Source organism: Crassostrea angulata, chromosome 8 (assembly GCF_025612915.1).
Source record: "Crassostrea angulata isolate pt1a10 chromosome 8, ASM2561291v2, whole genome shotgun sequence".
Lineage (NCBI taxonomy): Eukaryota > Metazoa > Mollusca > Bivalvia > Ostreida > Ostreidae > Magallana > Magallana angulata.
The window spans coordinates 4,787,437-4,800,090 of record NC_069118.1 but is presented as its reverse complement, the minus strand read 5'-3'; the positions used below and the strand labels follow the sequence as shown (position 1 = coordinate 4,800,090).

General features: G+C 33.1%; 1 protein-coding gene across 2 annotated transcripts; it reads left to right on the top strand.

Annotated features, from left to right (window-relative positions):
- Positions 1-4,416: 4,416 nt before the first annotated feature.
- LOC128157728 (uncharacterized) lies at positions 4,417-10,192 on the top strand. 2 transcript variants are annotated; one of them, XM_052820332.1, is made up of 5 exons: positions 4,417-4,489; positions 7,534-7,619; positions 8,446-8,536; positions 8,809-8,876; positions 9,169-10,192. In XM_052820332.1, the coding sequence occupies exons 1-5, from the start codon at positions 4,473-4,475 to the stop codon at positions 9,426-9,428; spliced, it is 522 nt and encodes a 173-aa protein (XP_052676292.1). In that variant the 5' UTR covers positions 4,417-4,472; the 3' UTR covers positions 9,429-10,192. The 2 variants fall into 2 exon arrangements, with proteins under 2 accessions (XP_052676292.1, XP_052676291.1); XM_052820331.1 differs by lacking the exons at positions 4,417-4,489; positions 7,534-7,619 and adding an exon at positions 7,868-8,042.
- The last annotated feature ends 2,462 nt before the right edge of the window (positions 10,193-12,654 follow it).

The window sequence follows — 12,654 nt, the reverse complement described above, 5'->3', positions numbered from 1 at the left end:
CCCCTAGAGGCAGGGTCGTCGATTTTTTGCTGACTTAATTTCTGGGGTCCACATGATATTAATTAATTTGCGTCATTTTATACATGTTTATACACTTGTCAATTTAAAACCAAGAAATCACTGAATATCAAAACACCGTGTAAATACATACAGTATAACTTTGATCATATTTTCATAAATCGGTGGCCACCGTGTACACCGTGGTGTTAAAAAATCGCTCATAACATTCTGAAATGAGTACATATCTTCATAATTTCATTTTAGTCACACAACACAATGAGTCTTAATCAATTTATTAATGTTGATTTTGCGATAACAAAAAAATGAGTTATATTGCAGGTGTCATAACAGTATTTCACTGAAGGTTCACGTCAAAACATGGCGGAGGCAAAATAATTCCCGAATTTCCCTTTGAATTCGGGGCGTTTCCGCACGCGACAGGAGCTGATTTTTTATGAGATGAAAAACAATGTGTAAGAGTGAAGCGGGCAGCTTATTAATGTATTTTTTTTTGGTTAGAGTTATTCCCCTTTGATTTATTGATTTTTGATGATTTAATTAAAGTTCCCAATAATGACCAATGAGTTTGCTAATTATTTTTATACAATAATAAATATTTAATGTAACTAAGGTGTTGTGCATATGTAGTTTAGGATGAGGTTGGACTGAGTTTGTTTATTTTTGATTTCCTGTTTTAAGATTCTACGAATTATTCTAGGCCGGCACATATATAGGGACAGTGTCTATTGCGTTGGAAGAACGACTGTTAGGGGTTAAACCTAAACAAGTACGGGTAGATTGAGTGTGTGGACTTCCGTGCTCTTTCTAATCTTCGTGTGAGTTAACCTACGATTCACAGTGTGCGGTCGTCCCTGCTGTGTATCGCATTAATACAAGTGTGCGGTCATCCCTGCTGGTGTTCTGGCCTCTCTAGCGCAAGTGTGCGGCACTCCCTGCTTACGTTAAGTTGCGTTGTTGGCGCAAGTGTGCGGTCTTCCCTGCTTGCGTTAACGTTGGTACCTGTTGAGTTGCGTAGGTGTGCGGTCATCCCTGCCTGCGTAACGTTGAGTCCCTATATATGTGCAGGAGCGGTGATTTAAGTCTGCACTTGTAAATATTGGCAGCAATCAGGGCTATCCGATTCTATCTCGGGTACGGGCCCGAGGGGATCACAGGCAGTGACCCCCTTGCACGTTACAAGAGGTCTAACTATCCATTTGTGTAATAATGCGAGGTAATTTAATTTTTGATGCGTGTTGTTTCCGGAGGGGATGAAAAGGCCCGGGCTTGATTTTCAAGCACATGACATTGTGTAACTTCGAGGTAAACAAAGTCTCACGCCTTGCTGGATGCACGTGTGTATTTTGCTAGAAAATTGTAAACGAAGCGTTGTTAAAAAAGATGTCGAGAGGATTTTTTTCCAGAAATACGTTTTGAATTTTTAATCTGTATGTAATTAAAATTGTGCAATTTTGGTAAGAATATATAGTAAAATTTAATACTGTAGTGACACCTTTAATGTTGTATTTTATTTACGTATTCCACAAGAGAAAAAACGTCTCCCTTATATTTTTTAGAGAGAAAAAATGTTTGGCTATAGAGGCGAATCAAGAAGAATTTGCTCGATGTACGTGTTCTAATTACGTAACCAAAGTTCTTACGTTCACTCATCATCATGTATGGATTATGTGAAATAAACAGACTGTCATTTCTTTGTCTTATTTCCACCTTACTTGCGAAAGGTTAAGAATAATGTAGCAATCCTTACTACCGGATGCGACCTGAGACATTCGCATTTACTGGATATCATAAACACTTCCGGTTTGGTTTTCCCCAGAGCTTTAGGATTGTTGTTAGTTGCGATGGAAATGATGATACGCTTTAGGGCATTAAAAAATAAGTAAAGGTTGATACATATTGCCTCATATTGAAACAAATTTCAAGGACGAAATGCAGATTTAAAGTGAGTACCACATGTTACTCAACAATTCAGATACTTTCAATCTATCGTCTCCGGTGTTTTCTTTCAATCTTAATTAAGTGGGTTTTTTTTTTATTTAACACTATTAATAAAGACTTACATATATCCCAAAAGGTTGTCATTAAGTATGCAGAATGTGCTGCAAAATACCAAATTTTTTTTTCGAGGTTTATCCGGATAAATGATTCCATTCAGTATAATTTTTTAAATACGCTGTTGTTTAGAAGACATAACGTTACGAACTGCTGACTTTTTTTTTTATATTACTCCAGTTTATGTTTTTAAAAACGATTCTATATATCAGGTTGAACACTTAGAAGTTTTGTTAAGTGTTAACAGATTATTATTTAGCATATCTACAAATTGTGATTACCTAATGCATGTATGCAATTTCTTCGAAATGTTTATCATTTCCCTTGAATAATTAATATCAATACCTTAATATACCAGCTATGTTTATCACATGCATGAACAACGTTTTATGTTTATGAGGTTTAAAATCCAGAAAGACACACAGCTCCTTGGTGCATCAACATTTATAGCCCTCCCTACTTTGAAAAGTAGCACGCTGGGTTGACTGCAACCGTGCTACGGATGCAATTAAACGCAAATTTGATAATATAGTTGTATTACATAATTTTGATTTTCTTCACTCAAATGTCTTATTAGCCACATACTATATCTTTATACATCAACATCAACCACAACAAACCCACTACATACTAAGAACGGTTCGATGGTTAAATTGAAGGTGACAATTACGCCCTCTCGACCACTGTGACGTAGCAATAACCCAAAGGGAGCTGCTATCCAGGTCACCATCATCGGACCATTTACCCAGCTATCTGCTTAAAAAGAAAAAAGCAAAAACCAAACGGCAGCAAACTACATGTATTTCGTTGCATCAAATAACTGAATAAACTCGATGTACATGTAGTATGTCATAAAATTTTGTAAAAAAAAAAAAAAAAAAAAAGAAGAAAAAATTCAACAATACATAAAAACAAAGGTTGGGTTGAGCGGGTATTTCGAAATGTTCAAGATATTTTCAGCTCCTTTATGTATGAAAAAGAGGAGATAATCGGGAAATAAATAGCATAAATACCAAACCCGTGCGATCGGATAATAAAAACCTGGCTGCATTATCTACAGAGGTTGATATAAAATTAAGATGATTATTGCGGGGGAAGAGCTTTGATAACGGCGCATATTACGAGACAAGCTCAAATATGCGCTATTACATTCATAATAAAACAGTCTCTTCTGAAACTATTTTCAAGAATGCATTATACATTAAATGTAAAGCGTTGGTTCCTAAACATCATATATCTAGAATTCTAATATCCAAATGTAAACAATAAGAATGTTATAGCGTAAAACAGAGAAAAAATCTGATAGGACCACTGAGGAATGTTGGTACCCTGAAGCTTTATACCCTTTATAAATATACCAACACTGTGACACAGTGCCTCTATAAGAGGTTTGATAATGACGGAAATAAGATCATATTTGATCATATGGAAAGTTTCATGCATTCTAAGTCATTATGTATCAGCTAACAAATTCTTAAAACTCATCCGGAATTACACATGTGAACAAATCGAATTGTTTTAAACACTGATTTGAGTATCACGTGATTGCAAGTGCTGTCAAAACAAGTAAAAGTTGGAATGCCGCATTGAGAAAAATTAGAATTCAAAATGTTATTGATTTTTATAGCCAGATGTATGCGTTCAAATAGAGTGTATATTGATAAATAAACAACAACTGTAAGTTTTGAAAAATAATGTTTTGTGTCTTTTTGAAAACAAGAATGAATTAAGTTATAATAAACTGAAGATCTAAGTTCTACCTTTTTTGTTTGAAAATCTCTATCAAATTAGGAAGACGGAAGGACGTAATATCGGGATTTCAATTAATCTGATAGAAGGTGTAATATGTAAAATTATAATTAAACTTTTACCTTTTTTCTTTACTACTAAAAAATGTATTACAATTCATAGCGGGAAAAAGGTCCTGTTGAAAATATGGTAGTCCTGTTAAATTCAATTTAAGGTGTTATTAAATATATTTATCACTAAAATAGGTCGATACCTTTACATGTTTTTGTACATTGTTAAAACATTTCCAGAAAACAAATCCTATTTGAACATTTGGAATACACAATTAAGTAATAATGTGTACTCAGCTATCCAATTTAATCCATTTGATATGGATAATAATACTTAATCTCTGCATTTCATCCGGAACACACTTAATTTCAGGTTTCCTTCCTTGTCATTATATTTGATTTATTTTTAAAATTGTTTATTAATATTTTAAAAGCAAGTACGCACGCAACAAGAAAGTAAGTTTGTTTTTATATACACGTATTTTCGTACAAAATTCAGTTCAGATTTCAAGATTCAATCAAGTTTCATTTTTTACAGTGCATTGTGGACGTTGTGGCGTTCTCGTTTTGTTTTTAATTTGGTACCCCGAGAATTGTTTTATGTGTTGCAGTGAAAGGTATGTGACTTTTCATTCCTTTATTTTGACATTAAAGTATCTCATGATAGCTTTGTAATAGATAAAAATTTACACTATATCACTTACAATTACAACACCACTATTTAAGGTTTCATATATAAACTATTTGTATATAAAATCATGTGCATTGTTAACATTTAGACCATTCTGATGAACATTGAATCTTAAAAATTAAAGACTAATTTTATGCGACCTGTTTTTGTTGGAGTTTTTTCGGTTTTTGAAGGAAGAGGGTTGTATTTTTTTTCCATTTTTGAAGAAGCTATTGTTTTGTTTTATTTCTGGGTGTTTATATATTTAAACAGTAAAATTATTTCTTTGGTGATTCATGCGGAATATGAAGGTAGCGACATTGTAGAAAAAATATATAACCTGCGTAAGCATGTTATGTTATTTTTTTTCTGCATTGATCGCTACCTTCATAAGCCACATTAAACCCTGTTACACCGGAGCTGCGTCTTCACGGCGATCCCACTGCGTCCTAAAATAATGTAAAACGCCAAGGTAAACGCAGTAGAGTCTACTACAGCGCCGTAACAACGCAACGGCATCTTCGTCTGTCGCGGTGGGATCGCCTTGAACATTAAAGAATTCCATGCGACGGCGCGCACTTTGAATATGCACAAAGTACGCGCCGTTGCTCTGCGTTCTGATAAACACGCCGTAGAAGCGTAGTGAGGTCGCAGTGAAACCGCCGAAAGATCTCCAATAGCGCCACGAGAGCTCCGTCGGTGCGCTCAAGGAACGCAGCAAATCACAGTGTAGACGCAGTGATTTGTCAATTGCACTTGCACGGAGACCTCATGGAGTCCTTTGGGATCTCACTGCATCTCTATCGCGCTAGCGCTCTCACTGCGCATCCGCAGCGTTTGAACAAGTTGTTTTTCATTTGGCTGCGTTCACACAGCGATCCCAAAGAGCTGTTGCTGCGTTCATGGCGCTCTGGTGACGTTTCTTCTGCGTTTATACCGCGCTCCCACGGCGTTTCTAGTGCATTGTCATCAAAACCACGAAAACTCGAACAATGGCGGTTGTACAATAGCAAGCGATGTAATAACTATCAAGCTAGATGTAGATGACATTTTAAAAATAGCATTTGCTAATATTCCAAGACCTATCAATGGACGTAGATGGAATTCATGCCATTTGGTTCTGATGTTTACAGATCTTTTCTATGTTTTCTAACAACTAATAACGATCTTTTTTGTAGCCCTGACTACTAAGAGTTTTGTCCTAGTCCTTCACAAATTGTTTAAAATTAGTTATGGTTTAATTACAATGTACCTTTTCATAAAATCAAAACAATTTTTTAATCATTTATTTACTAGTTGTAAATTCTTGTTTCTTACTCATACAATTGTACAAATTAATATTAACCTACCAAGAAGTAAAACACGTCTTGTGTACGCAGTCAGCGCGCAGAGCACGCCGTGGACGCGCGGTAAAAACTAGCGCGTCATGAGCTTTCGATGGAGACTCCGTGAGACCGCAGTTATTCGCCAAGTAGAACTCCGTTGAAACGTAGTTTCACGCCGTGGGAGCTCCGTCAGTACGCCTCGGTCGCCGTCAGGACGCCGTGACATCTCCACTAGTAAAACTTTCAAATAAAACTGTACATTTTTTCTGAATTTTCCTTGCGATCCTACGTCGATTCAATGAATTTTACAACGCCATGAACACGCCGTGTGGACGTAGCTTGTTGTGACAGGGCCTTTAATTACCAAAGAAAGAATGTTATTGTTTGTATTTACATATTATTTCTTTAAACAAATTAATAAATTGGTTGTAAAAAGTAAGTTAAATTAACTAAATTACTGTTTATGTACACCGGTACGTAGCTAAAAGAAACAGCCAAATCGTCTCCCCTGAGTCTGACACTATCATAGTTATTTCTTGTAATTCGTGATTTTTCTTAGATCGCTGTAGGTTTCGACCAATCAATAAACGGGACTTGAAGATGTTGGTCCTGTCAGTTTCCTGTCAGTTTTAGTTGCTAAAGGTTTCGACCAACCGATAAACAGGGCGTATAAATTTCAGTCTGGCTGTTTCTATAGAACTATGAATTAACTATAAGTTTCAGTAAGAAATAGAAGAAATCATATTTGATAAATGTAAATATTATATTGTAAAAGTAAGGAAGAGTTAAGTATTATTATACATTATCGATGTCACAACTTCAAAGAACAAAACTTCAAATCAAAACTTTGAAGACGAAGCAAGCTAATGATAAACAAGTTGATAAAACAAGACTACCAACAGTCTCACTTGAATTCATCTTTTCGTAACTTCTTTGGTCGATACAACGACCTTTTCAGCAAATACAATCTTCCACTGGGTCGCATGTTAACTGACGTTTTTCATACAAATTGTTAGACCATAATTAATCACATAATTGTCTACGGACTTTTCCGATTGTTTTTCCCCGATTACGACAAAGAGCACACGACAGTTGTGATCGGTCAGCAGATAATGCTCATTCCTCCTAGGCACCTGATCCTACCTCTATTTATTTGGAGGTCCGTTTTGCTCTGCTGTGAATTTGTATTTCGTTTTGGATTTTTAAGATGGTTCAAAGTTTGTCAATTTTTCATACATTATTATTATTATTATTATTATTATTATTATTATATATATATATATATATATATATATATATATATATATATATATATATATATATATATATATATATATATATATATATATATATATATATATATATATTACTCATACCCTGATACCAAATAATATCAGCATGTTTTAGAATATGTTCTCTTGAAAACTCTATGTATCAATATCTTTTGTACATGGACATGCTTGGAATTGTTTTAAATGTAATTATGTTGATGATTTATGAATCTGTGAAAGGGTTCCTATTAATACCAATAGAAGTGTCAAACAAATAATTAGACGCGACAGCCGCAACAGCGCAAAGCGTTATTGAATTAAAGACTTGTTATAATAGATTACTCATCTAAACTTTGAAAAAAGCAAATTCTAATATTTCCTGGGTTTGGTTATAGAAATAAAAATGAAGTAAAACGTAACAACAGATACTCAGATGAATGCAGAGTGTCAATTCAAACAATTTGGAGAAATAGAAGAGAAAGTAAGTTAAGAAATATAATACATTATTGCAAGAATTCGTAATTTTAGAGAGCTTAATGATTAATCTTAATGAATACTGACTAAAACTGAATTTAGAATGTGTATATGTTACAAATGAGTAAACTATTCCGATTCAACATTTTCATTTGTTTACTCGGTTGTAACTTTCATTTTAAGAGTGTATTGTTTGTTGGAAAAAAATCAGCAGACTTAATGTACTGCTTACAAATGCAGAGCTGTGCAGTGACTGTCACAAGGAGAAAAAACAATACATGCTTGTGTACGAATAAGATGTGCGCAAAAATTAAATGCACTGTAACTCATAATGATACGGATTGTGCTCGGTTGACAGTAACTTGCAAGATGAAAATAATTAACGCAAATGATGACGATTGTTTCACCTATCATACTGACAATTTAACAGGTAAGATGACCCCATGAATCAGGAATACATTCATGAATCATAAACCAATAAGGGACCAAACAAAATATGAAAAAGCATCTGTTCTAATGAAAGTTTGAATCATAGTTAAGTTGACTATTAAAAATATTTCTATCGCGAACTCTAATGTTCCTCTTTTAAAAAACATCTGTAAAATATGAAATGTACTGTATGAAATATAAGGAAGAAAAACATTCTCTCATAATATGAGGCATTGTTATTGGTATTTTTATGTGAAGCTATCACTATTTCATTGTGCTGTTTATGCGGAAATATGAAATATAAGAGCTTATGCGAGAAACCAATACAATCGAAATGCAGATAGCTCTGTGTTATTAGAAATAATGTCATAATAAATTAAATTGTTGGTTGGGTTTATTTATAGATCAACACATACATATCCTGGAGAAAAACACTTGTATAAAGCATGGGAAGAAGGAATATGAAGTCAAAGATATCCATTTGAGCATTACTAAGTAGGGTTTCTTATCCGATATAGCTGTATATACCATTACAAATTAATTATCGTTTATGACCTTTTATAATTGTTTTTGCATATCAGTAAAGGAAATCTAAAAATGTACTCAATTTAAGATTTGTAAAACATATGTTTTATATTAACTAAAATTGAAATAACAAAAGTTAGTTTATTCAATAAAAGGCAGAAGTATAAGTTGTGTAAGTATGATTTTTATATATTCATTATGTATTTTTTCTTTACTTATGATTTTTGGTTTTTTTTCAACAGTTTTTCAGATACTCAAACAGATGCCATTTTAAATTTCGAAGAAAAAAACAACTCTATAATTCTACGTGGTAGGCAACAGTGTTCACTAAAGTATCGAAATCAAAAGTCTTTAAGAAGACTGGGTGGTCAACAAATTTACTATTAGATCTATCTTAAACTTTGGCATATGATATTGGATTTTTTGGCCAAAAACCAACATTCAGTAAAGAAATATTCCAAATATTTCAGTACAATTTGAATATTTTCCTATAACTTTATACAGAGCTCTTCTTCACAAGGAGGTACAAATAGCCTAAAATGGCCACGGCCATCCAGTCTTCTTAATAGTTAAAACATCACAAAATATTTTCTTTATTTTAGAATTAAAAGATGCAGTGAGTGATCTGCTAATTTCCACTAAACTTCATCGTTCTGTGGTTGTTATAAGTGAAGAATCGTCGGTGTATCTTTGTGTTAATGGGATTCACAAAAAGATATGCATCATCGCCAAATGTATAGAAAAAGAAAACTGTTTCAAAAATAATGAGACAAAAAGCAACGGTACCAAAGACATGCAGTTTTCGTTAACAGATATTTGGAAGCAATGGAAAGGTGAAGTACAAATGTCCATTAATCAATAAAAATACTGACAAGTATGTAGAGTTAAACTTCGGTATCTTAAACACCAATATCTCGAATACTATGGAAATCTCAAGGTACATCTGTGGTGCCGGTGTAATGAAGAATAATGACCCCCGTAGAATAATGACCGGGGTCATTTTTCGACGTAGAATAATAACCCCCCTAGCTGAAGAATAATTGGATTTTTCTGAAGAAAAAAGACCCAGGGGTTATTTTTCTTCATGTCAAACATGAATAAAAATGACCCCATAGAAAAATGACCCCCCCCCCCCCCTACACATGAATAGAAATTCGTTACACCGTATCCAAGATATGACTTTGAAATTTACTTAATTTTTCACTCTGTTCAACTGATTTTGAAGTTATAAACACCGAATTTGTAAATAAATCGCTGTATACAGTTTTTTATATCCGTAGCAGGCACACACAAAACACTCTTATATTGCCACAAATTGATTGTTAACAGTTACGTCACTTCTCTTATCGACATACGGCGGGAAATGACGCTAAGAAAGACAGATTCATACACAATGAGGATATTGTGTGATAATTAACGAACAATAATCATGAAAAAATAATTGTTATCATAATATAAGGAATATTCACTGGCGAATGAATTGTCAATCTTAGAATGATACATGTATAGATCTTTATGGAAAAAGACTAACGGGACAAGTTACAATTGTACGTAGGAATATGAATTCTTCTTATTTACATTTCTTGAGGAAAGTGATTTTTTAAAAATCATTTTGTGTTAGTTTTGTTTTCTTCTACGTGATACATGAACATCAATATTCTAAATATTTGTTGTAATGTTGTATTTGTGATCCTGAATAGACTTTATTCTTTTAGAGCAAATGTGTGAATAGTACCTGACTATAGTAAATCTTAAAACATAATAAAAACTGATCGATTATAATAAGAAAAGATTGTTTCTAAAAGCGTTGATAAGAGGTTAGGGCCCATGTTAGGGGTTTATATCCCCCTTGATTTTGATCACACGATCTTAATTGTATCCAAAGTTACCAATGCTCATACAAACTATTGATGCATTAACCATCTTGATATTAACTAAACTTACTAAAGTATGCCGACGATAAAGTAAAATATAGTTTCTGTACGAGTACTCTCAGTACTTTGACGATTTTCCTTTTTGGCCGTTAACCTCTACTGGCGTAATGGCTGCTGCCAGTGCCTACTAACTTCAGCTTGGTTATAATGCCTAACAGTGGAGTAAACTTTTCATAATTTTGGTTTCATCATTAATTCTGCGTGATGCACTTGCATACCCAGCAGTTTGTAATAGTGGAAATCCTCGATGCAAGTATAATTCTTGAACAATGGGAAGAATATAAAAGATGCGACGGCGAAGATGCGAAGACGAAAGTGCCAAGTTGCGAAGGCGAAGAAGTGATACTACTATCGCTTCATTGCCTTTGCAACTTCGCACTCTCGCCTTCGAATCTTCGCGCTTTCGCTTTTTTAGCTCACCGAGACGAAGTCAAGGGGAGCTTCTGCTATACTCCCGACGTTGGAGTCCGGAGCTGGTTAAAGTTTTTGGTGCAGGTCATGTATCTAAGCTATTACTACTTCACCTAACCCGAATGGATGGTGAGTCTTATGATGCAGATGCACCTGACAGGCATGGATGCTGAATCAGAGCCATAGGTTGGGGATGCTTGAGGAGGTAAAGGTTTTAATTGCTGGTGCCTTCTGATGATGGTATCTTAGTTATTACTGGTCCTAACTTCACCAAACGTGCATGGATGGTGCGTTTTATGATACTGATGCACCTGACAGGCTTGACTGCTGAATCTGAGCCATAGGTTTATGATGCTTGATGAGGTCTAGTTTTTCGGAATAGGTCACATGTTTTATAGATAAAAGTTTGCATAGTTGTTTTAGCTATATTATAAATGAAACGCAGAGGTTGCTTCAGATGCAGAGCCTGATCTCCATCATCAAGTATGCTAAAGAAATCTCCTACCTCACTCAAACCTGCTTGGTAGATAGTTGTAGTTGTTGTTAAATGATATAACATGATTCCTATGATATAGTATTGTATGATATGAAACACTATTGCTTAATAGGATACAATATAATACCATATGTTATATTGTAAAACGTTACATGATACGATATAATATTGTATCATTTTTTTTTTATTTTATGATACAATATTGTATCATAATATTGTTCTGTATAGTATTGTATATTATGATACAATATTGTATAATATTATATTGTTTAATTAATTAATTATTGAATCACATAATACTATAACATATGATATTGCAATATATAATATTGCATCCTATGATATAATATTGTATATTCTATGATATTGTACCATACAGTATTGTATAATATGGTATTGGTTTCTGTTATATAGAATTATGTCCAATGAAATTGTAAATATGATATTGTAACATTATAAAATATCGTATCATACGATATTGTATAATATGATATTGGTTTATATGATATATTACATGAAATTGTATTTTATGATGCTGTAATATATATAATTGTAAAATATGATACAATATGTATAAAATAATTGTTTTATATAATATTTTATTTTATCCAATAATATTGTATCATTTGATATGATTCAATGTTATATCAAATTATATTGTATCATATAATACAATATCATATTTTTTATCAAATATGATACAGTATCAAACAATACAATATCAAACTATATTATACAATATAATAATACATGTTTTAATGTTATGATGTATTATTGCAATATGATATTGTTTCATATAATACTATACTGTATTATGTTTTATGATATTGTATTATTTGATCAAATACAATAATGTATAACACAATACAATGTCATATTAAACGTTACAATATCATATCACAATTTTTGTACGGTATTTTATGGTATTATATGATGTACATGTATATTGTAAGTATGATAGGATGCAATTTTTTATTTTATATAATTGTATTGATTAACATATGATCATATGATTTTCATACAATTTATTAACAGATGATTTACGATAATGTGTCAAAACAGAATCAATGAATATCCAAGATCATAACAGATGTTTTTCATATAATATGATAAAGGTGGTCTCATAAAGGTGATGCCTCATAAAAGTGATGCCTCGTCTCGGTGAGCTTTGTAATCTGTGATTACCTATGTTTTATAATTGCGGAGCTCTCTATCGTTTAAGAGTTCCGAGGCATATTTTAGAAATT

Bases quoted from the DNA above. Each gene is read 5' to 3' on its own strand.
- LOC128157728 (XM_052820331.1), top strand. From the start codon at position 7,910: ATGTGCGCAAAAATTAAATGCACTGTAACTCATAATGATACGGATTGT. The intron at 8,043-8,445 runs GTAAGATGACCC...GTTTATTTATAG, and splicing joins TCATACTGACAATTTAACAG to ATCAACACATACATATCCTG. The intron at 8,537-8,808 runs GTAGGGTTTCTT...TTTTTTCAACAG, and splicing joins ATCCATTTGAGCATTACTAA to TTTTTCAGATACTCAAACAG.